Source organism: Lutra lutra, chromosome 10, assembly GCF_902655055.1.
Source record: "Lutra lutra chromosome 10, mLutLut1.2, whole genome shotgun sequence".
NCBI lineage: Eukaryota > Metazoa > Chordata > Mammalia > Carnivora > Mustelidae > Lutra > Lutra lutra.
This window is the reverse complement of record NC_062287.1, coordinates 87,448,195-87,475,951: the sequence shown is the minus strand read 5'-3', so window position 1 is coordinate 87,475,951 and position 27,757 is coordinate 87,448,195. Positions and strand designations below refer to the sequence as shown.

The window sequence follows — 27,757 nt, the reverse complement described above, 5'->3', positions numbered from 1 at the left end:
ATTTGGGGTAGGAAATATTCAGAAGACCCTGGATGAGGAGGGAACACAAGAGACCAGGCAAAGAGAGCCACTCCAAAGACTAGTTTAGGGAAATAAGTTGTGTGTCCAGGGGTCTGGAAACACAGCCACTCTGAGGTTCTGACTTCCCTATTCTGACGTCGTAGCTGTCCTCCTCAAAAGCAAGGAGCCTTAGTACCTTTCATGGAGGTCAACCCCAGCCAAGGGAGATCTTTGCACAGGAAAGACAACAGGCTCATTCATTTTAAAAATAGCTCCATTAAGAACCCCAAACTCAACAAGACTATCTACCAGGAGAGTTCTTGCCAGTTCACTATAAAAAGGTAGTAATGAAAATTATAAGGCTATCTTGATTCTAAACTCATTGCCAGTAGGGCCCAAGGTCTTGAATTGGGCCTCTTCTCAATGCTTATTTAAACATTGCTGAGTGTTGAGTGTTGAATGTTATTTAGTTCTATGCCCTTCAGGTCTTTTCCATCTTTAATCCTCTTGGAGCAGGGTGGGGCTGAGTGGGAACTAGTGTTAAGTCAGCTTGCAACCATCCTTGTGCAATCTAGCATGTATCCACAAGGTAACAACACCTTTTGGGGGAAACCAACACAATGGTGCTGTTTGATACAGCTTCTGGCTGCTCATGGTCACTGATAGGTCTATGGCCAACTGGGAAAGAATTCTATACATTTTGTTTTTTAAAGATTCTATTTATTTATTTGACAGAGAGTGAGCACAAGCAGGCAGAGACACAGGAGGGGGTGGGGGGTGGGAAGCAGGCTTCCTGCTGAGCAGAGAGCTCGATGCAGGGCTCCATCCCAGGCCCCTGAGATCATGACCAGAGCCAAAGGCAGAGGCTTACCCCACTGAGCCACCCAGGCGCCCCAAGAGTTCTATACATTGATACTTTTTTTGACCTTATCTACCAAATGGCTATGTGGCATACGTGCTATCATGCGGAGTGAAATCCCTTTCTTGGGGAGCGCCTGGGTGGCTCAGTGGGTTAAAGCCTCTGCCTTCCGCTCAGGTCATGATCCCAGGGTCCTGGGATCGAGCCCCACATCGGGCTCTCTGCTCAGCAGGGAGCCTGCTTCCTCCTCTCTCTCTGCCTGTCTCACTGCCTACCTGTGATCTCTGTCAAATAAATAAAATCTTAAAAAAAAAAAAAAAAAAGAAATCCCTTTCTTTCCCTGGAGCTAAAATCACACTATTATAAGAAGCTATGTATTCTTGCTGCCATGTCATGATTTACCTACTGTACTTTGTAACCCAGAACTATGAATCATACTTCCTAACTTTTCAGCTAACAAAACATGTTCCTTTAGATACAATCTCTTCTTTATCTAGATTTATTTGTTCTGAATCCTGATGCATTCTTAGGGCATTATTTCTTACTGAAGGCAGCCCTCCCTCAGTGTTTGTTTAATGATAATTTTTATTTCAAGTTCTTCATGAGTAGTAGGCTTGTCCTTTCTCAAGGTTTTATATTCCTAGGACTCTCTGAGTCAGTTGTCAGATTTCTGGCATCTGTCAAGAAAAGGCAAGGGGGCCGTATTTCCTTGCCTCTCTTTCATGGGTCACTGAACAGTGCTAAAATTCTGAATTCCTTGGGAATAGAACTCAGAAGAGTTTCATTTCTTCCCCCTTCTCTTATTCATTAGTTTTAATTTAATTTCTAAGCAATAGAACAGATCACTTATTCATTCCAACACGAGTTGAAGAATCATCACGTGTCAGGCACTTTGCTGGGGACACAGAGATGGTCCGCTCTCAGGAAGCTCACAATATGGCGAACACAATCAGGTCATGATTAGAAAAGCAGTATGTTCTCCAAGGTCTGCAAGGCATTTATAGGTGTGCAGATCCCAGAAAATCCATCCAAAAGCCAAGAGGTGCTGCTTGACCTGAACTTTGAAGGACAAGTAGCAGTCCTTTTGGAAGAGTCCAAGCGATGGGTAGATTGATATGGATGCAGCAGAGGGACAGAAGTAAGGGACTGACTGGAGAGTCACAGCCAGAGCTCGAAGGGCTTTGTCCTTTGGGCTAAGAAATTTGAACTTTATCTTAAAAAAGAGAAGGAACCATCAAAGGGGAGAGGCAGCAGAACTGTAACATAGAATGGTATTAGGTATGAAAGAATGAGAGCTCTAAGTTCACAAAAGTTAGTAAGAGTCTGTGTCCCCATGTACTTGATCTGACACTGCTCCTTGGTCCCCGGGATGGCATACAGAGCATGTATAGACTAGTCCGGGCTCAGTGCCAGTTCATGGTGCCAGTCTGCCTCTCCAGGAGATTTACAACCATGACCTTCTTCCCACTCTGAGAGAGCTGTGCTTGTTCTGTCCTCGGCCCTGTACAGTGATCATCTGGGAAGCTTCACTGGAGCATGGCCTGTTTGCAGAAGGCCACGAAATAAGGAATCCAGACAGTGGACAGCAGTGCTAATGGCACTTGGGGACAGGAAGAGAATGTGTGTGCAGAGGCGGAGACAGTCAGCAAATACAGGGAGGCAGGGGAAGAGGTGGGGAACATGGGGAAAGGGCCAGAAGATCCACTGGTTCCCTTCCAGGAGACTGCTGCTGCACAGAATATGAACACATTTCCAAGTAGGAGAAGCTAAAGTACAAAGAGAGTCTGAACTGTCTCAGCACAAAGGTGAAGCAGGAGCAAATGAATAAAACAAATCACATGGGTTTGCTTGCGTCTTTTGCCAATCTCTGTTCTCTGGACCCAAAGCAGTCTGCCTGTCACATCAGGTTAAACATTCTCCCTGGGAAATCATGCAGTCGCAGAGCTTAAGGAAGCCCACAAATGCAAATGTCATTACTTTAAAAAAAAAAAAAAAAAAAAGGCCCAAGTCCTGTCCTAATCACCTCCTGTTGCTGTTCCTGTCTGTAGCAGTCCGCGCGTGCTAATGCACTCCAGGCTCACGAGGGGCCTTGGGAAATGCTCAAGGGAACAACCGGATGCCTCATGATCCCTGGAAAATTCTTCTCACGTTTTTCTCTGGACACTGACTTTTTACATTTTCCTTGAGAAATTCTGGGTACGGCTAATGAACATAAATGTGATGGGTGCGCAGAACTTCGTTTAATCTGGTTTCGTGAACGCTGGCTCCCTGTCCACAGCCAGCCATGGTTTTTTTCCTCTCACTTATATGCTTTATGATGGATTGATGGATTTAAAAGAAAAGCTTAAAACTTTCACTCAAGCTGAGGTTCCTCAATTTTCATTTGTAAGTTCATTGGCCAGGATGGGACAAGAGCGATTTCAAGATTGCTGGCCCCGTGACTCTCAGCGTAGCAAAGAAAGTGTTTTGTGTTGTTACTGTCCTCAAATATACCCTTTCTGCTTGGACAGTTCCTCTCCTTTGGGCCACATTTCCTACTTCACAGCTATAAAAAGACATGTTCTGGATACTGTCCGATGAAGGTAAGCTTCCTAAGTGTAATGCAATAGGCGCACGTCTACAAAACATACGTGAATAAGGGTTTTGTGAGCACATTTAAAACTATGTGAAGGGTATTTTCTAGGGAACTTTCTGTGGATCTTTCAAAAAAAACAAAAAGCCCTATGGAAAAATATCCATCTCTACTTCATGTGAATTTCAGGTTTTCATGGACTAATTTCAAAAAACTGAAGGCCACCCATCTTTCTCCTTTATCAAGCAAGCTCCACGTTGACACGAGAGCCAATCATGCTTGGCTGTTAAGCTTTGCTAAACAAAGATATTTGCAATGTGGAGTACTGAAACAGAAAACTTCCCCATGAGTCAGTAGCCAACCCCAGCAAAAGACCTCATGGTTCCAACTAACCAGCCCACAACCTTTCGTATCCAGTTCTGCTTTTTCAGTGGTTTCTACAGTCGAATTTCTAGTTAGGAACTGAAAAACTGGTTTGGTTTCGACTTCCGTAGGATAGATAGTGGTGCTAGCCACAATACGCTGGGAGTTCCAGGATCTCAAACACGTGCATACTTCCCCACCTGAGGCCCCCACTCTAACTTCTGCCCCACGGGGTTCCAAAGGGATACCACATATGAGCAGAGAAGAAGGCCAGGCAAGAAAGACATCTTGTTTGTGGGACTCCTGGCTCGAACCCTGGGCAGCTCACTTGGAGAACAAGCACTCTCACCAAAGGAATAGTTTCCAATTCTCCTTAAGCATCTTAATCACCTGGGGAGGTCTGGGTTTTGTGGTTTCAAGTCTCGCCCTGGACTGATCTTCAGGGGTAGGGCCCTGGATTCTGTATTTTAAAAGGCATGTTGGCGTATGTCTCCCCTGTTCCCACCACCACAGGCATGAAGGAAGGACAGGTCAGAGTTGGAAGGTGGAAAGCCAGGGGTGTGGGGAAGCTGCCTTCTACCAGCTTGGGAGAGCTGACTGTTAAAAACAGCAGACTGTCTCAAGAAATTTTGCAAACCCTTACTAAATGTTAAATTATATAAGCTTAACTATTAAATAATTATCAAAACCAAAAATAATATCCACAGCTCATCACCTCCTACTCATTTCCTATTATCTATGTTCTTGAGGTTTTTCACATCTATTGTATCTGTACTAATGGTGGGAAATGCTACATAATGGTGCATAGCCACGTGCCTCTTCCCTCCTCTATGTTGAATGACATCACATTGGTAGCTTGAGATCAGAGCATTTATATAACAGGCGAAAGCTAGATATCAGGGCTTGACTTATTGTTATGTCCAGGCTTAAGATGGAAAGTGTAAATAATGCAGATTAAACTTAAAGATATGTCACAGGTAGAGGGTGTCTGGGTAGCACAGTCAAAGTGACTGACTCTTGGTTTTGGCCTAGGTTGTGATCTCAGGGTTGTGATATCGAGCTCCTGTCCCATCCCATACTCAGCAGGGCATCTGCTTCAGATTCTCTCTTCCTCTCCCTCTGCCCCTCCCACTAGTGTGCACTTCCTCTCTCTCTCTCTAAAATAAATAAATCTTAAAAAACAAATGTCACACACAAACTGAGGGTTGATGGGGGAAGGGAGGCTGGGAGGGGGGGTGGGGTTATGGACATTGGGGAGGGTATGTGCTATGGTGAGTGCTGTGAAGTGTGTAAACCTGGCGATTCACAGACCTGTAAACCCTGGGGATAAAAATATATGTTTATAAAAAATAAAATTAAAAAAAAAAGTCACATCTATAGCTGGTATATTGTGAATAGCACAAAATTTGAGGAAATGTTCTTCCGGTATCTGAAAATGGTCCGATTTCAGTCAAGAAGTGACTCTCTTCACTGATAAACAAGTGAAATTCCAACATATGTCTGTTGTGCTTTCATCTTAGTCTTTCATGTAAAGGAAAATACCAACCAACATTCATGCTGGGAATCATACTTATTCATCAATTGCAACCACAGTTTGGCTACAGATAAAAGAGTTCCATAAAATCAACGAACGCATTCTGTGAGAATCAATGAGCTATATAAATTTACAATAAAGTGGACTGTGTATTCTATTATTATTTTTGAACTGTGTATTTTATTGCACTGTATTATTAATGTATTTATACACTATTGTATTTAACAGTACTACATATTCTATTCAATTTGTTAATTGTATATTTAATTATTTGTACCTTAGTAAAATTTATAATAGACTTACACTGGGTTATATGTAACTATACGTTTTCTCCCAGAGAGCCATTGTTAAACATTTCCCAGTATACCACTGCCTAAGCCAAGAACAAAAACAGGTTGAACAGCTTCCTTGGCTTCTATCCTATAGGTCCACACCCTTATCTCAGCCGTTTAGTTTACCACCCTCTCATGTCAAGAAAAACACCAAGAACTGTACAAGAACACAAATCAAAAGGTAAAGAGATTTTCCTGAAGACTCAAAGTAGCTAATTTAATCTGCCTAATCCAACGCTTCCTAGGAAGGCTGCCTTCCAAGGAGGGACAGCTTTGGGCTGGTCTGACTACACTTGCCACTGGAAAAAAACAAGCAAGGAACCTAACAGATGGAAGTTTGGGCACTATAGCCTAGTAAATATCTTCCCCCTTAAAGCCACATCAGATGGTTCCTTGGGAGCAGAAGTAAGGGGACTACAAAGTCATCCAAGTAGGGAACAAGAGGAATTTGAATCTTCCCATCAACTATGGTACATGTTTGGGGTACATAACAAAAGGATCAGTGAGGATTTCCACTTGTCACCAACTGGAGTACACAGGCACACCATAGCTTCTTCCATATTTAAATTGTCATTGCTTGTGATTTAAAAATGTCTTTCTAGGGGCCCCGGGTGGCTCAGTTGGTTAGGCGGCTGCCTTCGGCTCAGGTCATGATCCTGGAGTCCCGGGACTGGGTACCGCATTGGGCTCCCTGCTCGGCGGGGAGTCTGCTTCTCCCGCTGACCTCTCTCCTCTCATGCTCTCTCTCTTTCTCTCTCAAATAAATAAACAAAATCTTTAAAAAAATAAAAAATAAATAAAAATGTCTTTCTAAACGTGGAATAAAACCCAATTACCAAACCAAGATGCACAGAAATTTTAAAAGTTCTGTTACTAGGGGGCATCTGGGTGGCTCAGTCAGTTGAGCATCTGACTCTTGATTTCAGCTCAGGTCATGATCTTAGGGTCATGGATTGAGCCTCCTGTCTGGCTCCACGTCAGGCTCTGTGTAGGGCATGGAGTCTGCTTGAGATTCTCTCTTTTCTCTCCCCGCTCCGCCCCTCCCACCTTCATACATGCTCTCTCTCTCAAAAAAAAAAAAAAAAAAAAAAGAATTCTGTTACTTGGTAGTTTTATAACTACCAACATATAGTACATCTTTAGTCTCAGATGTAGTGTTTAACAATTTATCAGTTGCTTCTGAACGTCATGTATATGGTACCGCAGATGTAAATAGAGACCTTTTTCGACCTTCAAACAGAAGAGGACTCTGCTACCAGATACATATCTATCCACCAGAAAGGGAGACTGGTCTCAGAACTCATCCTCTAGAGAGCATAATATTATGGGTGAGTCTTGCAGAATGTTAACATTTTTACTTCATCAGTATTTTCTTGAAACCTAGGTACAGAACTGCTCCAACCAGATTCCCCAGGCCCTTAAAAAAAGGAATGTTTGTTGAAGGTCAGACCACACATTTGGGAATTGAGAGGAGGTAAGACGTGAGAAATCCAACCAGTCAAGAATGCTATAACATGTCTGCCTATGCTTTGAACTAACAGCCTTGAAGGCGATCATAAGTATGAGGGGTGCTATGATAATACTTCAAACAAAAACATATCCAAGACACTTGCAAAACAATCTGGGAAAAATCAAGAGTTTCTACTTACCTGGTATCTGGCATCTTATCTGGTATCTGCATTGAAAGAACACGTACTTTCAAGTGCAAAGACATTTATTTATTTATTAAAAAAAAAAAAAAGATTAAATAGTTCTTTTTCCGTAACTTGTTATCTCAGAGAAAAACTGAAGAACTCTGGTCATCACTCAAAAACTTGCCCTGTAAATAAGAAGGTGGAGGTGTCTTCCTGTTTGACCAATTACTAATCCACATCAGCTACCACCCCTTCATGAATCAGAAGATTAAGGAACACATCACTCATTAATATACAAATCTAGAGGGCACTAAACATCAGAGTACTGTGGCTTTAGCTAGACTCATTTGTATGATATTCCTGTAGGAGATGCTACTGAGTTCAATAAGCTGTCTTCACTATTATCAACACAGAGGCATTTCCGCAACTCGTGTTTTTGTCATGTGCTAAGCTCCAGAATTTCCTAATAGATGGATGTTTTTTTAAAAAAGGACTCTTTTGCAAGGCTCTGGGGCCAGACTGCCCGCCTTGACTCCTATCATCACTTCTTGCTAGCTGTCTGCTCTCAGACATGTTACCTAATGTGTCTTCTGTGAAGTACTGATAGGACCAATTCCTATCTCAGGCGGTTGTGAAGATTTAATGAGTTAATAATACTTAACAAAGCATTTGGGAGAATGTATGGAACACATTAAGTTACCTATTTGAATCATATTATTATATTTTCATGGTCAGCATATGTGTAGTTGGAAGAATGGAAAAAAGGTCTGCACCTACTTAAAGAGTATTAAGTAAATAACTAGAAAAATTATATTAAAATATCCACCTGGAAAATAAAAGTCCTATAGAGGATTTCCCAAGTAAAAGAATACTCTGGGTTTTACTGATATGTTTCTTTTATCAGTTTTTCCATTTTTAAAACATTTTACGAAGCTATTCTTCCCAATATTTCTCAAAGTCATGAGGATTCCTTCAGGAAATGAGGACACACACATACCAAGCCCTATCCCCTAAAGAATACTGAGTTTCCAATTTGCCCAATTCATAGGCTCATATATTTTCTGCATAAAGGAATAATGGCTTCTGAAAAATGGCCAATATTGAAATTTTTAAAAGGAGAGTTTGAGTCTGCTTTCAGGAACAAATATATCCATAAAACTTAACATATTTTCATTCTTCTGAAGTTATATCAAAGCATTAAAAGTGTAAGAGAATACTGGGAAACTTAGTTTTGATTTGCATTTAATTCACAGGTTGAGATAAAATACTCTTATTACTTTGCCACTAATAGATGATTCGCTGCCAAAACGAAAATGCCCACAGACTGCATAGTATTAAGTAATGGAATCAAGTTAACTGGGGGGGAGGGACGGAGGGGGCTTATGGTGCTAGTGGGGAAATGAAGTTGGCTTCAGAACGCACTAATTTGATACTCAGCATCAAAGATACTGAATGGTAGAAATAAAGCTTGATATTCACTTGCACCTATCGTTTTGCTCAGCTAGCTGGAGAGCCCAAAGATGATCATGATTCTCTAAAAATAAATTTAACAGATGGTCCCCTTTGAGATGTGAAACAATGAGCCTGAAGATACCTGAAGAAGTACGTGTCCTGGCTGGTGACTTACTCCGTTATCAGAAGGCATCTGCACATACATCTTCAATAAAGCAGAGGCTGGGCAAGAGGTAAGGGAACGGAGGTAATATTAAAATATATTTCAATTAAACAGCGCATGAGTGCTTATTCCTAAACTAACCTTTCTTTAGGCATAATGACCTTAGCAAGAACATCTTGTAGATAAAGAGGTGTAAAGCTTTCTCTGCCCATGAACTGCCCCCATGGAGTAGCTTTCCTTCCAACTAACTTTCTAAGCAATGTTGGAGTTAACGTTACTAGAACAATATGCACAGGTACCTGGGTCAGAGTCATACGAAGATGGACTGCTGACACCCATACATTAGGCATATAAAAGGGGCTAAATATTTAGCTACTGAAATTAGAGAAGTCAGAGACAAAAAGGACGTGGGTTAAAACCAGTAAAAACCTGCTTCATATGTTACCTCCTCTACAAAGTCTACCTCTCAACCCAACCCCTATGCACATACTTTGAATCCAGAAGCGACCAAGTTGCCCATCATTCATCTGGTTTAAGCTGACTGAGCGGAAGGGCCAGCAGCTGTAAATCTCGAGTGCTGATGCACAGATGCTCACCGCTACTGAATGAACACTGAATTTCACACTTTACTTCTGTTTCACACTTTAGTAACTGTCTTGCCTAGGAAATAGGCGAACTTATTTGAAATGAAGCAACGATATTTTCAATATTACCTCTCTTTCAGGTAGACACAAAGCAGGTCTTACATAGACTGCTATGCCTGCCTAAGCTGTCTTATTATTCAGTATGATTTCAAGTAATGACATCGCATTTTATTTCCCAGCCTTTCTGGTTGGGATGATTGTGCCAGTTATTAATTCATTGTCTCTCAGCTTCAAACTTACCCTTCAGTGCCTGGTCAAAAACAACAAATGCAATTCTTGTAAGCGTTTCTCCTTTTACAGCAGGAACAATGTTAGGCTTTCTCAGAAGACGCATGAAGGAACGAGTGGGTGTCTTTGCCCCTGACGTATGTCCAGAAGGGCCCTCCCAACACCGTGTCCCCATGGCCGTCTCAACATTTACATACCATGTGCTCCAGGCCTCCCACCCACTGTGGCGCTCCGACCCCCTCCGTGGATCAGCCCAGTGGCTGAGGCTTATCTGTGCCCCAGAGGGCCACTTCCTATTTCCCTGGCGCATGTGGACAGATCTGGCCTCGACAACCCAATGGACTCTGCCCGACAGTGAACTGCAACCAGGGGGTCCCTGACTGATAAGGTCAATACACAAGACTGGACCCTGACGGAGATGGCTGTCAACACAGAAGTCTGGAGCCTCCAGAGGAAAAATGGGTAACTACTTTTGCTTTTGAACTTGGACTAGATTCCAAGGTATTTATTAAAAGTGAAATGCTCTATATGTCATGTTTCTATCTTCAGAGGAACTAAGTTTCTAGTTTCTTAAGTTTCTATTTTTCTAAGCCTTCCATTCAGAGAGAGGATATAATACTTAAGGTCAGCATTTCAGGTTAATAGGCGTTGTCCATATTAAAACAAAAATCCCTCAGCACTTTGTGCATACAATTACCAGAAAGACACCAGAAGAACTACTATAGAAAAACTGTGAACTGATTTTAGAGCGGTCATGTAGCAAACACATCAGTGTTAGGGCCGAGGAGCAGGACCTTCAGTTACTCCAGGTGGAAAATGCTATGTGTTAATACGGAACTGTCTCAGCAACAGTACTACACCCTACAAATTCTGTCCTGCGCTGCAGCCAGCTTGAATTTGGGTGCTGCACAGACCTGGGTTCAAATCCCAGTTGTGGCACCTGAGCTGTGTGCCTCTGGCCAAATGACATCCTCTCTGAGTCTGTTGCATTGCACTGTCTGGCAAGGATGATGCTCAAGTCAGATATATTCACCTTAGAGAATTGAGAAGAGATTACACAAGATCAGCAACCACCACGGTTAATTTTCCCTCCTGTTTTCTCATTGTCTAAGTAAGAATACTGAGGCAATACTGAGGTAGGAAACGAAGTTTCTACCAAGAGCACAGTAATTTATAGATAAAGCTGAAAGCAGGCTAAAATGTTCTTGATTTAAGTGTGCAAACTTGGGCAACAAATTATGTTCTAAAGACCAGTAATTCTGTTGAGGACAGTAATGTATCAAGTGCTATCCTATACCTTCCTTTACCAGACAGACTGTGGATGAGCCACTGAAAAGAAGTATAGAATAAGTGCAATTTATGTGATTAAACATTGAACAACTTACATTTATAGAGTACTCTATGTTTTATGAAGTGCTATGACTAATATTTCACCTGATCACAACAGCCTTCTCTTCAGAAGACTGCTTTTTGGGATCGCCTGGGTGGCTCAGTTGGTTAAACATCTGCCTTTGGCTCAGGTCATGGGTCCCGGGATCGAGTCCTATATCGGGCTCTTTGCTAGTGGGGAGCCTGCTTCTCCCTCTGCCTTCTGTTCCCCCTTCTTGTGCTCACATACTCTCTCTCTCTCTGACAAATAAATAAATAAAACCTTAAAAATAAAATAAAAAAGATTGATTTTTAGTGATAAAAATTCTTTCATAATAAAGAATTTAATAAATCAAGAAATTTCAGAAATAAATTTTATGTGTGAATAAAGACAAATCATGACTAATTCATGATTTTATGAATAATTTCTCAACTTTTAAAAAAAGTCCAGGTTTCCTTTAGTTGTATATGTCATATGTAGTAGAGGGTAAGTTAGAGGTTTTGTTTTTTTTTTTTTAAGATTTTATTTATTTATTTGACAGACAGAGATCACAAGCAGGCAGAGAGGCAGGCAGAGAGAGAGGGGGAAGCAAGCTCCCTGAGGAGCAGAGAGTCCCATGTGGAACTCGATCCCAGGACCCTGGGATCATGACCTGAGCTGAAGGCAGAGGCTTTAACCCACTGAGCCACCCAGGCACCCAAGTTAGAGGTTTTAAAGTATCTGCTTTCCTGGGAAGAAAAGGCAGCTTGAACTTGTTGCAAAAAATACAGATGAGTGATAAAAAGTGAAAGTAAGTTTTACATACAATCAAAGAAATAAAAGACTGCTACTAACAGAGTCTAATCATCATTTTTCAAAACACATCTTTATGCCTTATAATTCCATTCAATATTACAAGTCTAGACAAACCACACCTTTCCTCCAACACTGTGCCTATCCCCATCTGATGAAACCAATGGAAGCACTAGAAAATACAATGTAAAAGTCCACAAAACTATTTAAAATTATTTTATTGGAAGACCGCTGTTTTTTCCATTTATAAAAAGTTTAAATGGAGATATACCAACTGCTGTAACCTTTGAGACTGGCGATGTGGGCCATGGGGGACTGTGTTCTGGCCTGGGAAATTACATCATTCTTGCTACATCAAACACACCCACCCCATATATTCATAATATACCACAGCAAACTGACATGTACAATATTCTTCATTCTCTCCCTTCTTTAAAGTCCCCTGACCTAGTGCAGAATCTAGTCAACTCACACTCTCATTAATGCAAAAGCTTCCAGATGGTTCCTGCTGCCTACATCCTCGCACTGTTTTGACCTGCCTTGCACATTGTGGCCAGACTAACCTTACAGCAATTCTGCACTTTTACTTCCTTCTTCAAAAATCAACAGAAGTTTCCCATTAATAAGGTCATATTTAAATTAATGGTTAATTCTTACCTGCAACATACTTGGTTCTTTTACTGACTCTTCACGTCACCTGAGACAAAGTCCATCGTGAGGCAGTGTATAATGAGGACATATTTCCCTTGAGCACGAAGATTTAAATGCCATGTTAATTTTTCTCCCACACTCTAACTACAATCCATTAACTTACAGCACCACCTATCTTTCAATTAAAAGGCTAGAAAACAAGGTTTACTTTTAACACAATTCTCAAATGTATGGCCTATATAAATTACTGGGAATTAAGTCCAAAATGCAAAAAAGAAAAAAAAATTCCTAAAAATAAGTTTCATTTGACACCATTTGTAAGGTACCTATTCCAGTCCATATAAAAGACTTACATATGTTTCAAACAAAGAAGTTGAGCAAGCAATATACTGATGCCACAAAATAGTGAACAAACTCTATCTGTTAATGTCAACTAGGAATTTCAATTGGAGAAGCAGAACCATTTGACTTATGTCACCTTTTCCTTAGAAGTCTTCCCAATATTTTACCTTTTCCCTGTTTAAATGAGAAAAAAGATGACCAAATATAAAATTTCATTTTTATATTCTGTGTGATAACTATCAGCAGTACAAATAAATATTATCTATATATACACACTATATTTATTTATTTATAAATAAATAAAAATAAATAAATAAAATGGGGGAGGGAGACTGCCCACACAGTGCACAGTTTGCTCTCTGCAGCAACCCAAGCCAAGTTTACCATATCTCTTTCTCAAATCAGTGCTATGGCAATTTCCTTACATAATCAGTATAAATATTCAAGAAAATGCTTTTAGTCAGAATCAAAAACCATTTGTACCAAAAGCTGAGAGGTCAACCCATGAAAAATCAAAATGTCTTAAATGTACATGTCATTTCTCCTGTGCAGTTTGCAACTTTATAAGGCAGGCTGTGGTGGGTATCAGCGCCCATTTCACTGACAGGAAAACAGAGGCACGACTGTTGATGCACAACACAACTCCAAGCCAAGGCCTGTTTATGGCTAGCCCGCGTTCTGTTCCTCAGATATAAAAATTAGGAAAAAACACTGGGGTGCCTGGGTGGCTCAGTTGGTTAAGTGTCTGACTCTTGATTTTGGCTCAGGTCATGATCTCAGGGTCATGAGATCAAGCCCCATGTCAGGTTCTGTGCTCAGCTTGGAGTCTGCTTGGGATTTTTTCTCTCCTCCCTCTGCCCTTCCTTCCTGATCATACCCTCTAAAAAATAAACAGAATCTTTTTTAAAAATTAGGAAAACACAAAAAATTTCAGTTAAAACCAAAAGCATGTAATGTATAAAAGTTATTTTGAAAATAGCACTTGGTTATAATTTTCAGTGTAACTGTTAACGTAACAAAAGTTTGGAAGACTACTTTGGAAAAACAGCTTGTTGAAACTGAATAACAAAGTTAAGCATATTCTTAACAGCTGATATACTGGGGCTCTAATTGTTTTAGAAGCTCTTTGTTTCAGGCCTAAGTCATACCACACACTTTATACCACATGGGTCTTTTTTTTCTGGCGATTGCCGGCAGCAGATACCAACACAAGCCTTTCTGGGACTGGTTAATTAAATTACCACCCAATTTCAGTACAGTTAACTTGCCAACTGTAGCAAAGTTGTTAAAAGAGAGAAATAAGCTCTTCTAATTTTTACAATAATTAGTGAAAATTTCATACTGTTGATGGATAAAAAGGAGAGCTCTTGCCTACTTCATAAGTTTTCCTTTCCACTCTCTTTCAAAGTTTCACATTCCTTGTCAATTGTTTTCCTAATGTCATATGAAGTTTAAATTCTTTCTCTCCTCCTGTAGAATTTCTTATAAGTTGCTCCAAGCAAATTACTAACCTACTTGAAGGTTTCACTAAACTTCTGTGTCCTAACATTTAAAATACAATAGAAATTTTTATATTTTCTCACATTTTATTGCACAATACAAATGATTAAAACGCACTAAAAAACCCCAACATTTTGTGTTTAAAGTAACACAAATTTAAAATGTTTGGTACGAAATAGCATAATTTATTATATTGCAACTTAATATGAAGGTGAATAGTTTATTTCAGAAAATTTAGATATTTTACCTATAGTTTATTACTGAAACAAATTTTTTGGTCTCTCTCTCGCGCTCTTATTTTTGACTTTTTAATTCTCCCTCTTTAGAAGTTCACAGTGTCATAGAAGTGAAAAATAAGACTGACAGAAACCACTCTAAGACCTATGGCTTTATATACATAAAAAATTCAATAATGTTGCCATAACCCCTAATATAATGTGATCCTTACTTACTATTATCTAGAATAAACTGTACATATTAAATTGTTTAAGTAACAGCAGTGCTTATAAAAAGTGAGGTCCCACTAATTAAATTGATGGGCTTCTCTTTGAAGATCACGTCTAATTTCAACATTAATTAGTTCTAACAATTTTTCAATTTTACAATTTATCATACATTCTCAAATAGTCTAAAATGCTCAAATGAGCCAAACATTTAATTTAATTTACATTGAGTTTAACTCCACTTTAGTACAGCACCGGAGGTTAAAAAGGGATCTAACCAAATGTTCTCTTTCATTAGTTACAGTTTGTTATTTATTTCTACACCATTAAACCCAAACTGAAAATGAAGACAACTCGGGCCAAACTCATTCACCTTGAATAAATAAACAACTTACCCACTTCACGCTTATACAGCTATTCGTTTTCCTACAGTGTAAGTTCTGGTAACAGCTATACGATAAACTAAGCCAAAGACCAACTTCGTATCTTGGAGGACTAGGCCAGTCGGATAGGATTCTCCAGGTTTGCTTTAAAATTTTCAAGAAACCTGGTAGCCAATTCATCATCCACCACTCGGCTGTCACTTGACATGGTGACTGTTAGAAGCTGGTGCTGCTGCAGTTTGGGATTCCCCTCTTCGTCCTGCTCCAGCTTGAGCACAGGTCGGAATCTCCCAACAGCCAGAATGCAGGCCTGAGGAGGGTTGATCACTGCAGTAAATTCGTCGATGCCAAACATGCCCAAGTTGGAAATACTACGGGAAAACAAAAGCTCTGAGAGCGGCATGTCCTCTATCAAAGAACCCTTTCCCAGAAGTGTATGTTTTGGCCCTACTGAAAAACTATGACACAGAACCTTATAGCAAGTTATTCAAAGACCAAAGACAAAGATGCCAGGTACAATGGTATCAAAAAAACAACACACATATAAATAGTGTATCTAATATAAACATTCATTCAACATGGACTGGAAGTCCTTGGCAGTGGATTAGGACAAGAAAAAGAAATAATAAAATATAAGAAGAAAAGGAATAAAGAAATAGAAGTTATTATTCACAGATGAATGGACTGCATACAGGAAATTTAAGACTCTACAGATAAACTGATAGGATTTATAAGTGAATTTAGCTAAGTCACTAGATAAAAAGGTCAATATAAAAATCCATTTTTTATATATACAGGTTGCTGTAGTTAGAAAATGAAATTATAAAACAAATACCATTTATAGTAGTAGCAAAAACCAAGTATGAAGAATTACATCTAATGAAACAAATTTAAGACCTCTGTATAGAAGCCTATAAAATGGAACTCAAAGAAACCAAAGAACTAAATAAACAATGGTTTATACTATGTACACTGCCTGGAAGACTCAATGCTGTAAAGACTGAATCCTCGAACTGATCAAAAGATTTAATGCAATCCCAATCAAAACTCTGGCAAAGTTTCTTGATTTTGGCTCAGGTCATGATCTCAGGGTTGTGGGATCTGGAGCCCTATGTCGGACTCCGGTACTCTGCGCAATGTCTGCCTGAGGTTCTCTCTCTCCCTCTGCTGCCCTTCTCCCCACTCATGCTCCCTGCTCTCTCCATAAATAAATAAATAAAGTCTTACACACACACACACACACACACACACACACACACACACCCAAAAAACTCCAGCAAGGTTTCTGTGTGTCTCTGTATATGGAAAGTGGTAAGTTGATTCTGAAATTCATTTGGAAAAACAAAGAGCCATAAATGACAGTCTTGAGTGTGAACTAAACGAGAAGATTTTCCTTACCACATATTAAAAGTTATAGCTTAGTGGTATTGAGCAAGGGATGGACAAATAGGTCAATTGAAAACAGAACATAAAACAGACCAAACATACATAGTGACTTTCTCAGTGCTATGGAGTAAGCTTTTCAATAAGTGATGCTAGGTCAACGTAATATCCATATGGGGGGGAAAAAAAGAATCTTGACCTTTATCTTCCCACCACACACAAAATCCAATTTTAGATGGATGGTGATCTACATGTGAAAAGTTATAAAGCTTCTAGAAAATAACACAGAAAAATTACTTCATGATTCTGGGACAGGCAATAATTCCACACATAAAACATATAGTACCAGCTGTTAAAAAAAATACTAATAAATAGCATTTCATTATGATTCAGAACTTGGGTTCATTAAAAACACCATAAACAAAGTTCCAAAGGCAAGGGACAGAGTGGGAAAAGATATCCGAAATAATATGTATGCTATAAAGGTCTGTGTGTCTGGAAATAAGAATCTCCACATATCATTTTTAAAAATGGACACAAGACATCAACAGGTACTTTATCTGATAAGTTACCAGATATTCAAAAGGTTATTAAATGAAAACAGTATTCAACATCATTAATTTGCATTTCCCTGACCACAAAGAGTACCACTACACACCCCAACAACTGTTACAATTTAAAACCCAACATTACTAAGTATTGGTGAGAATATGAAGCAATGACAATTCTGATACACTGTTGCTAGAAGTATAAATTTGTATAACCATTATGGAAAACTGACAGTATCCATTAGCGCTTTTAATTCAGGTATTTCACTTGCAAGTCTATACAACAAATATATTCTCCATAAGATGCTAATAATAAGAATGTTCACAGTGCCATTATTTGTAACAGCATCAAACTGTAAACAAAGACAAATGTCCAACAGTAATATGGCATACGTATACAATATACTATAAAATACCATATACTGCAATAATAAACAACTGTTTCATACTGCAACATGGTTAATCTCACCGACATTAATACTGAGTAAAAGAAGTCAGATACTAAGGAATATATATTATTTAATATAAAGAAAAAGGTAGCAAAAGAAATCTATGGTGATGATTTTCGGGAGAGTGGTTACCTTGGCAAGGGGGATACTTAGGAAGGGGGAAAGGAAAGCTTCTGGGATGCTGGTAATGGTCTATATCCTGCTTTGGTTGGTTACACAGGTTTTTCCACTTCTTGAAACATTCATAATGTACTCAGTATATTACACCGTGTATAAGTGACACTTAAAAATAGAGCTGATGATAAGTAAGGCTCTACATGTTAATATTTTCCTTCGAGTACCTTTAAATAAGAGATCACAAGTAGAAAAAGTTGAGGTTTATAAATCTATTATATTTATAAATATATTTTTTTAAAGCTTCAGAACCTAGAAGTCACTCTGAGAATACCGGAATGGGTTAACTAGCTAATCCTAGTGGGTTCCTACGAGCCCTGACAGGTTGCTTCAATTAAAAAAAGTGTTTCAAAAATGACACAGACTCCTAGATACCTGTTTGATGCTACTGATAACTCAGAGTTTAAATATTACCTAAAAGATCCTCCTTGGTACTCTTCAGGTAACAGTTTTCCATCTCTTGCTTTCTTCGACAGGACCTGGGAAAGAAAAACACAAATACAGCATGACAACCAACACCACATTACAGGCTGATGTTGTCACTTAAAATATTTGTAGAGGGTATACACTCATCTCTCACATGCCTTGATTTGACTTCACTTTCTCTAATACAATAAAAAAATGAACAAGTTAGAGAGCAGATAGTCTTTTTTAAAAACAAATTTTTTTTTTTTAAGATTTTATTTATTCAGTTGACAGACAGAGATCACAAGTAGGCAGGGAGGCAGGCAGAGAGAGAGGGAGAAGCAGGCTCCCCGCTGAGCAGAGAGCCCGATGCGGGGCCCGATCCCAGGACCCTGAGATCATGACCTAAGCCGAAGGCAGTGGCTTAACCCACTAAGCCACCCAGGCGCCCCAGAGAGCAGATAGTCTTAAGAAGCTAAAGCTGTAAATTGATACTCTACAAAAACTGCTTTCCTTTAAAAATTCTTCCAGTATTAGAATTACTCTGTACATCATTACTATGCAGAATGCTTCAGTGTTTTCTACAGAAACAGTGAAATTTATTGTGTCTATAATGGTTTTTTCTTGTAAGACACAGTATCACAAGAAGCCATTCTTGTCCACCTGATTGCTTTTAAATAACTGTTCAATGGCAACAATCCCACAACCAATGTATTAGTTTTCATCTTTCAGTGTTTGCTTCTTTTTCACATATAACATATACATAACTACAGACAGTTGTAAACATTCTAAAGACGCTACGTCTGCCACAATTCAGTCACATCCCCAGTGTTTTAATTTGGTTTGCTGGTTTTTCAATTATTTCATATAAATTTTCAGAAGTGGAATTACAAAGCCCTAGAACATAAACATTTTCTTGGTTCTTAATTTTACAGCTGAGGCATTTCCTGAATGAGCTAGTCCAATTTGCACTGCCACGAGAAATAGAAGAATGTAGTAATTTTTTATCACTTTAGCAAAACTGATTTCTAAAACCGAAAGACAGACACTCTGAGAGTGACCTTAAGTAGTTAAATTTTCCTTTACTTGCATTTGCAATTAATCACACTTATGTTAACTTTTATTTTTTAATGCTTCAAAAACAAAGGAACTGAGATTGAGTCATTACATATGAAAAATTAATAATGAACTAACTCATGAGTGGAAGAGAAAAATTAAACTATTGTCATTTTGGGAGATGAAATAAATCTGATGCTTAATTTTCTGTACTATACATCTAACATAAGTACAATTACAATCACCATTGAGAACTATTCAATTTTAAACCAGAGAGGACTTAATTTTTGAAAAACGAAAACATTCTTTAAAAGTCTAAAAATGATCTCAACGTATCACTGTGACTTTCTGACAGTTGAGACAGATGTAGTTATCTGGATGCAGTTATTTATAAAACTACTTGGATCCGGGGCGCCTGGGTGGCTCAGTGGGTTAAGCCGCTGCCTTCGGCTCAGGTCGTGATCTCAGGGTCCTGGGATCGAGTCCCACATCGGGCTCTCTGCTCAGCAAGAAGCCTGCTTCCCTCTCTCTCTCTCTCTCTCTGCCTTCCTCTCCGTCTACTTGTGATCTCTCTCTGTCAAATAAATAAATAAAATCTAAAAAAAAAAACAAAAAAAAAACTACTTGGATCCAAAATGAAAACTGAAAAGAAGAATTTAGACTTGTGTGGTCCTTGGACTGTCAGAAATAGACAGGACAATCTACAAATGTGTTTTTTCTGCCTTAAACAATGTGACTGCTCACATGATGTAAACAGACATGTATCATAGGAACTCTGAAAGGCATTTCTTTAAAGGCACATGATCTCAACAATCCTGCTGAATTACCAGGCTAAAAACAAGTAACACAGACATTCTTTAAAAAATGGGATTGCAAGCCCACATTTAAAAAAAAAAAAAAAAAGAAAAAGAAAAAGAAAAAAAGAAAAGAAAGGAAAAAACAAACAAACAAAACTCTGTAGACCCTAAACACATCAGCAGGATATTCCTACCAATGAATTCTAAAAGCTTGGAATAAGAATAATTCTGAGGAGGATCACTGGTTTTGAAAATTGCTAATTCTCACTGGGATTTCCCAGCAATGCAAACTTAAAATCAAAGCATATGCTATCAGAAGCCTCCAGCTGAAAGGATGTAAACAAGATGACCAGCAAATACACATTCTTTATTAATTCGTTTAAAAAAAATTTACTGTGCAAATAGAGGAAAACTTGGCCTCTGTCTTTTAAGACTGTTATAATTAATGAAGAATTAAGAATAACATGGGTTCTAAGGTTTGTTACTGTATTACTTTTTATTTAGGGACTAGAAACTTGAACTCAGCTGAGACATGCCTTTGGCACCACACAATGACATCCTTGAGGCTCATGATGGTCAGGAAGTAAAAACTTAGTGCAAGTATTTTTAACCTGGGTCCACAGATGGAGTTCCAGAGACCCACAAACTCCTTAAAAAATTAATCTTAGTAACATTTTTTATTGAAATTTTAAAAAATAAATTCACTGAGCATCTATGATCTTCCTTACACGCACTCTTGCAGAATTGGTTATATGGCAAGAACAAGGCCCTCAAGGTCAGACAGAAGGGAACAGAGAAGGACCAACAAATAAACAAGGTAACTTCAAAGACTGATCAACTGCATAAAGACAGTAAAAAAACAGGGTAAGGCCAGGAAGCTACTTTAGCTATGGAAGCCACAGAAGACCTCAGAAAGTAGCACCTGAACTGAGAAATACCCAGATTTAAATAAATCCTCCCTTCTACTGTTTTTTAGATGGATTACTTGGGCAAACTTACTAAAGGCTTTACTAAAACTCCCACTTTCTCAACTTCAAATGGGAAATTAAGGTTTCAACTATAACACGGGGCTAACAGAATTAAATGAAGTGTTTAGCCTAATGGTTGGTATATCCCAGGAACAAGAAAGACTGGAGGGTTAAACACCAGCAGTAGGGTGGGAGAGAGAAGCAGAGAGAATGGGAAGCACAGGGTAGCCAGAGCACAGGATTGCTGGGATTTAGAGGAAAGCCTCGAGGACCACCAGAGGCCCTGGAACATTCCAAAGGGTTAAGACTGCCCTTCCCATTGCTCAGAGGCTGCTCACACTGCCTCCTTACCACCTCAACCTAGGTTCTTCCAGGATATAAGGAACAGACTATGCATTATCATATTAAAATTAATTGGTCAAAATCATCTTGAAATGGTTAATTTAAAAATTTTATATATGAAATATGCAAATATTAAAAATAAGAAAAATAGATAAATATTTAAGAAAATTCTAAATCTATAGTTAAATGTGATCTCATTTGAATTTCACAAAAACACTAAAATACATGAATTCTCATTGTTATTGAAAACTTTTGATGAACAAAAGGCATATAACTATCTTATTAACCAATCTAATTACTTGACTTTTGAATCAGTCAAATCAATACCACCACCCAATTAAGAAAAAGTTACATTTTTATCTATAAAAACACACTGAAAATCTTTTCAAAGAGGAGTGAAGATCTAAAAAGGTCTACTCCACTAAGGTCACCCTTAATTATGTCTAACTTGAAAATTCAACAGTATGCTTTTAAAAGTAGATTAATTTGTGTTCATATATTTTGGGCAAGTTCATCGATATGTGTATATACTGTCAGCTCTCCAAAGAAATCTTATCTTCTACTTTTAATTCCTCCTTATAACTTTTCTTTTTTTTTTTTTTAAAGATTTTTTATTTATTTATTTGACAGAGAGATCACAAGCAGGCAGAGAGGCAGGCAGAGAGAGAGGAGGAAGCAGGCTCCCTGCTGAGCAGAGAGCCCGATGCGGGGCTCGATCCCAGGACTCTGAGATCATGACCTGAGCCGAAGGCAGCGGCTTAACCCACTGAGCCACCCAGGCGCCCCGTTAATTCCTCCTTATAATTTTTCATCCACTATATATACAACTGGTCTTTGGTAAATGAAAGAGAAAAGAATCACTTATCTAAAGGAGTATGAAATTTTCAGTTCTAACACTGTAAGAGCTGATACTTCTGTCAAAAAAGTACCTTTGGAAATTATAGTGTTTGTCAGAGCTGACCTACTGTCTGGTTCCTGCCGATTCAATGGAATATTTTGGGGGAAATTGGACTCCTCCATATAGGGAGCTATAAAAACTGCTTTTAAAGAAACTCAGGAAAAATTCCGTACTTTTGCTTCTATAATATTAAGTACTTTAGTGGTCTCAATTCTAGAGAGGAAATGAATGAAATCAAATTTGAAGAATAAAAAGCTGTGAACAGTGAGGTCTCTCCATTACCACCTTCATAGGAATATGGTTTCAGCTTTAACTTTAAAACCATCTAAAATATCCTTGTTAGAGTTGAATTCTAGACTTTGGGAAATAAAGCATTCACCTATAACTTGAATACAGTTGATCCTCATTTATCTGTATGTTTTTTTCTGAACTCTTGAAGGTTAAATGTTCTTAAAGTGGGTCATACCTAGGTTAAAACTTAAAAAACCTTCATATATGACTGATTATCATTTGGAAATATATCACAGTGTAACTAGATGATGCCACAACTTAACCAGAAAGTAAATACTAACATTCCAAAAGCATAATATTTCTTAAGACATACCTTTACAGAGTCAGCGATCTCCTGTATACCCTTAGCAGCAGCATCTTTTATGATTGGTGTAATTAAACCTTTATCTGTTGCCACAGCCACTGAAATATCAATAAAGGGCAGTTGCTTTGGGCCCTCTCCATCCCAGCTTACATTAACATCTGGCATTTGCTAGGAAACAAACAGAAAAAACATGTCATTCTAAAGAAGCAGATTTATTTGTTTGTTTGTTTTAAAAAGCAGCTCTAGACCAAGGTGGTTACAGAGACATAGCATTATTAAGCATTTTTGAAAGTGAGCATAGGTAGACAGAAGCAAATAAATGAAGATTTGGTTTGAAACAATGGTTCGGATCTCTGTGTTAAACGGCTTCTGTGTTTAGGAAGAATAGGCATACCATGTTTTTTTGAAGCAAGGTTGAGGAAACGCTGATGTACGTGTTTTGATATCTTTACAATAAATAATGGTTAAAAAAAGGTCTCCCTTTGTTCAACCTGATTGCTAAAAAGCATTCAACATTTGTTATACTTCCTGTCTCGTATGCTGACCGAGATGGCCTTGAGGAGAAGAGGGGAGGGAACAGGGTAACAATTCAACCTCATTATTCCATTGGGAAGGTAGAAAGCCCAAGTTTCTAGTATAGCCCTGGGAGATCCATCCGGCCCTTACTAAGTGACTTCCCTCTTGAAGAAAGACTTCCTAGGCTTCATGAACATATGATAAATGTATGAGCATGCTTGTATGGAACACACACAAAACTACACCGAGGATGAAAAGAGCAGAAGAAATCGGTAAACGCCTGGAGACGGTATGTACTGATACTGTTGCCAAAGATTGTAGAAAAAATGATGGTGAAAAACAAAGCACAAACTAATTTCTTTTGTCAAAAATTCTTTGCTTTGATAACAGCCTACCTAACTGTACACTGACACTCCCTGGAGATGCATTCCCCACTGTACTCCGGCTTCTCATCATCCTGCTATGCTCGCTCTCTTTGCAGGTTTTTGTTTTGTTTTTGTTTTTGTTTTTGTTTTTTGGGGGAGAGCACACGCACGAGTCAGGGGCGGGGGTGAAGGCAGAGGGAGAGACTCTTAAGTGGGCTCCACACCCAGTACAGAGCCCGACATGGGGCTCAATCTCACAACGTGAGGTCGTGATTGGAGCCAAAATCAAGTCTTGATGCTCAGCCAACTGAGCCACCCAGGCCCTCCTCCACTGCACTGCTTTCAGCTGCTCTGTGCACGGAGCTCTCCATCTCTCAAGGCTCAGCTGGTTCATTCAAAGTACTCAAAGCTCATTTATGTCAAAATAATAAACACTGAAGTCCCAAACCCCGAGAAGATTTTAGGTTCTTCACGGAGAGCACTAAAGTAAAAGAGGGGGAAAAAAACCCTCCCAAGTGAGGAATATCTGGCAAATAAATGTAATTTCAGAGCTATGCAACAAAAACCGATGGAATCTGGCCTCAGTTGTGCTCAGAGGAATATTCATACTCTTAAAACCTCTTTTTCATATTCGAAATTGTAATAATTACACATCCCCATTCCCTAACAAAATATTTTCAACCAAAGTCTAAAATAATTCCGATCTAAAGCTGAAGGAAATAATGGAAGGAATACATAAGGCAACAATACAAATGGACTGAGAACACAAATACCCAATAATAAGAGCAAGACAGAGTTGAGAACAATGTGAGCACTGAGGATTATTATATTAAAATATTATAAGAAGCAAATTTAAATGACTCTGGGCTAGCAAGTTTTTGGGAATCCAGATGAAATGAGTGATTTTTCTGGGAATATATGTTTCCAAAATTGATTCAAGAAAAAGCTGAAAATTAAACGCTCAATAATTATGGGGGAAAAATGAGACAGTTGTCAAAGATCCCTCCTCAAAACAGAACTAGGCTTCAGATATTTTTACAGGTGGATTCTATGAAGCTTCAAGAAATAAAAACCTTTATAATACTGAAATATGCACAGAGAAAGGGAAGGGAGGAAGTACCCAAATTCACTTTAAGAAGACACTGATTTTAAAAAAGAAAAGCACAAAACGTAAATTATAATTACTTACAGCTCCTGATACAAAATTATGAAATGAAATGTAATAACCACTAGAGATTTACTTAGGGAGGGCAAGAATGATTCATAATTAGAAAATCACTAATATAATTCAAAATAGTATTTGCTCAAAAGACAAAAGCCATATGAACACTTAGATATGAAAGGCTAAGAAAATGCAGGACTTTAAAATTCTCTATTATTGCACTGTTCAAGAAATAATAAATTCCTTATAAATATATATATTAAATATAGCACCTAACACGCAGTGATCCAGAAAAATAGCCTAGTCATAGAGAGAAAGGACAGAAAATGGAGAAGAGCAGAAAGGCTGGAAGCCCCGGTTTCAGATCCAAATCCAACTCTAGACTCCTGCCTAAACCTGTTCCTCTCCCACTTTGCCCACGTCAGCATGCAGGACTCCATCCTTCCCACTGCTTGGGCCAAAGTCCTGGTCCTTTCTCTCACACCCCACAGCCAACCCATCAGCATATCTTTTTGGCTCTACCTCTGAAATGTATCCTAAATCTTAACCTTCACTCCAGCTTCACCACTAGCTGCTGTCTTAGCCCAAACCAGTGTCACCATCCATGGCCTCCCAGGAGAGCGCACTGCTGCCCCCTGGCCTCCCTGCAAGCTGTGTTCCACAAACCACCAGAACAGTCCCTCCTTTTTCTTTTTCAAGTTTAAGTAGGATGTCAATCCTTTCTCTAAACCCTCCAAAGGCTCCCCTCTCCTTCATAATAAAATCCCTAGTCTTTATCATGGCCGCCAAAGCTTTACCAGCTTCTGGCAGCACAACTCCTCCCTCTTTCTTCTGTTTAATCCCATCAGCTACCTCCTCTCCTCCAGAAACAGCATCCCCTGCTGGCCACCAGGTCTGAAAGGCAGTGGCCCCTCCCCACAGCCTTCTGTGGGCACACTCTTCTGATAGCTCTCTCTTCCAGGCCTTGACTCAGTTACCACTGTGACAGAGAGGCCTATCTTGCCTAACTGTGTGCACCATGACACCCTGACTTATTCTGCAGCGGGGTCTGCTTTCTCCTCCTCCACAACACTTTCACTATCTGACAAATACTGGTCTCTCCCAACTACAAAAAGCTCCAGGAGAGCAGAGAACATGTCCACTTTTGTTCACTACAGTTTCTCTAAATGCCTATAATGTACTCAGCACGCAACAGGGGATCAGTTAGTATTTGCTGAATAAATGGTCTTTATTCTGCTATAATTAGTTATAACCCCTTTGATTCTCAGTTTCGTGTATAAAACTGAGGGAGTAAGATTAAATGTTATAATATTTTTAGCAATGAAATTACATAATTTTTGTGACTTAAAAATGACAGTTCTATTTATCATATAAAAATCCCAAGACATAAGACCATTGTAGAAGCCAAAATGATTTAGGGTCTGCTACTTACTTTAAGGGTAATGGCTGCTGCCTTGATGATAAAATCATTCACTGATACTTTAATGTCATCTGAAAGAAAAACAAGCATATCAAAATTAGCATTCATAATGAAACTTTAACAATGGCTACTGTGATTTCCAACTTGTTCATTAACGAATTATAGTGAAAAATATTGTAGGTTTTTGTTTGCTTAGTCAGTTAAGAGCCCCCTCATTAGGGATGCCTGTGTGGCTCAGTTGTTAAGTGTCTGCTTTCCGCTCAGGTCATGATCTCAGGGTCCTGGGATCGAGCCCCACATTGGGATTCCTGTTCAACAGAAAGCCTGCTTCTCCCACTCCCCCAGCTTGTGTTCCCTCTCCTGCTGTATCTCTGTCAAATAAATAAATAGAATCTTTAAAAAAAAGTCCCCTGATTAGAAAAACTTTTACGAGATTCTGCATAAGTAATATTAACCATAAATGTAAAAGATTACTTCTGAATTACAAGTCTTTTAAACTGCTCAGATATACATGAGAATTTGACACATTATAACCAGTTAGAAAGAAAAGAACCACTTCTATGACTCTAAAAACACAAATGGTCTCTACGGTGATTCAATTGTCTCTCTCACCCTTTCCAAATTCTTTATTCTGCATATGCTTTATAATACACTGATTATAGTAGAACAGTGGTAACATACAGTCATTTTAAAGATATCTGTATCTATCTATGTATCTACCTATATCTAGAGAGAGATTTTTTACTAATGAAGTGTGTACCAAAAAAATTTAAGACCACCGAGCTGTTTTTTCACTTAACAAAACAGGATATATAGCAAAAGCCAAAGATGAAGCAATGTTGGCACAGATCCTAGTGCAATGAACAAGACGAAGTTTTCTGTCTAGTTGTATAGTGATTTCATCTGAATCAATTTCCTCCCAGTATCATAATTATTTCAAGATAAAGCTAAGGTACCCTCCCTTTCCACAGAGCTGATCATAATGAAAGCATCTGATATACACTTTTGCTTTTCCCAATGGGTAGGAAAGTGTTGAAAAATGTAAACTACACTTGATTTTCTATTGCAAAAGCTTCTAGAAAAAGAATTTTTAAGATCAAGATCTAGTCAATGGTATGTAGCAAGATACACAAATCCTGTTACTATAGTATGATGGAATTTTACATGAACAATAGCTCATTACAAAGGCATGCTGGGGATTTCAGAAAGACATTAGATGAATTACCATAAACCCAAATACTGCCAAACAGTCATGGTAACCACCACCTGCTCATCTAATTCATAGCTCTTTTAATTCAGATTTCCAGAGATATACATATTTTTGTTTGCTTGTTTAAAACCCTTTTAGGAGTAGAAATATAAGTAGTTTCCCAGAGCTTACAGAATTTTAATGATAACATAAAAAAGACATGGCCTGC

The 27,757-nt window shown here is 38.7% G+C and overlaps 1 protein-coding gene and 1 long non-coding RNA gene across 5 annotated transcripts in view; both read right to left on the bottom strand.

The window, feature by feature from the left end:
• LOC125079364 (uncharacterized) overlaps window positions 1–13,753 on the bottom strand; it is a 55,809-nt gene extending 42,056 nt beyond the window's left edge. The window contains exons 1-3 of one of the 3 annotated variants that reach the window (XR_007121101.1): window positions 12,600–13,753; window positions 8,889–8,968; window positions 7,310–7,479 (exon numbers count right to left, since the gene is read on the bottom strand). This is a non-coding gene — a long non-coding RNA (uncharacterized LOC125079364). Of the gene's footprint in view, window positions 1–7,309; window positions 8,969–12,599 lie in introns of all 3 variants that reach the window. The other 2 variants (XR_007121100.1, XR_007121102.1) reach the window with 2 other exon arrangements.
• Window positions 13,754–14,501: 748 nt separating this feature from the next.
• PDHX (pyruvate dehydrogenase complex component X) overlaps window positions 14,502–27,757 on the bottom strand; it is a 68,637-nt gene continuing 55,381 nt past the window's right edge. For both annotated transcript variants that reach the window (XM_047691323.1, XM_047691322.1), the window contains exons 8-11: window positions 26,352–26,410; window positions 22,886–23,044; window positions 18,230–18,294; window positions 14,502–15,632 (exon numbers count right to left, since the gene is read on the bottom strand). In XM_047691323.1, the coding sequence (XP_047547279.1) occupies window positions 15,374–15,632; window positions 18,230–18,294; window positions 22,886–23,044; window positions 26,352–26,410 (542 nt within the window). In that variant the 3' untranslated portion in view covers window positions 14,502–15,373. The remainder of the gene's footprint in view (window positions 15,633–18,229; window positions 18,295–22,885; window positions 23,045–26,351; window positions 26,411–27,757) is intronic.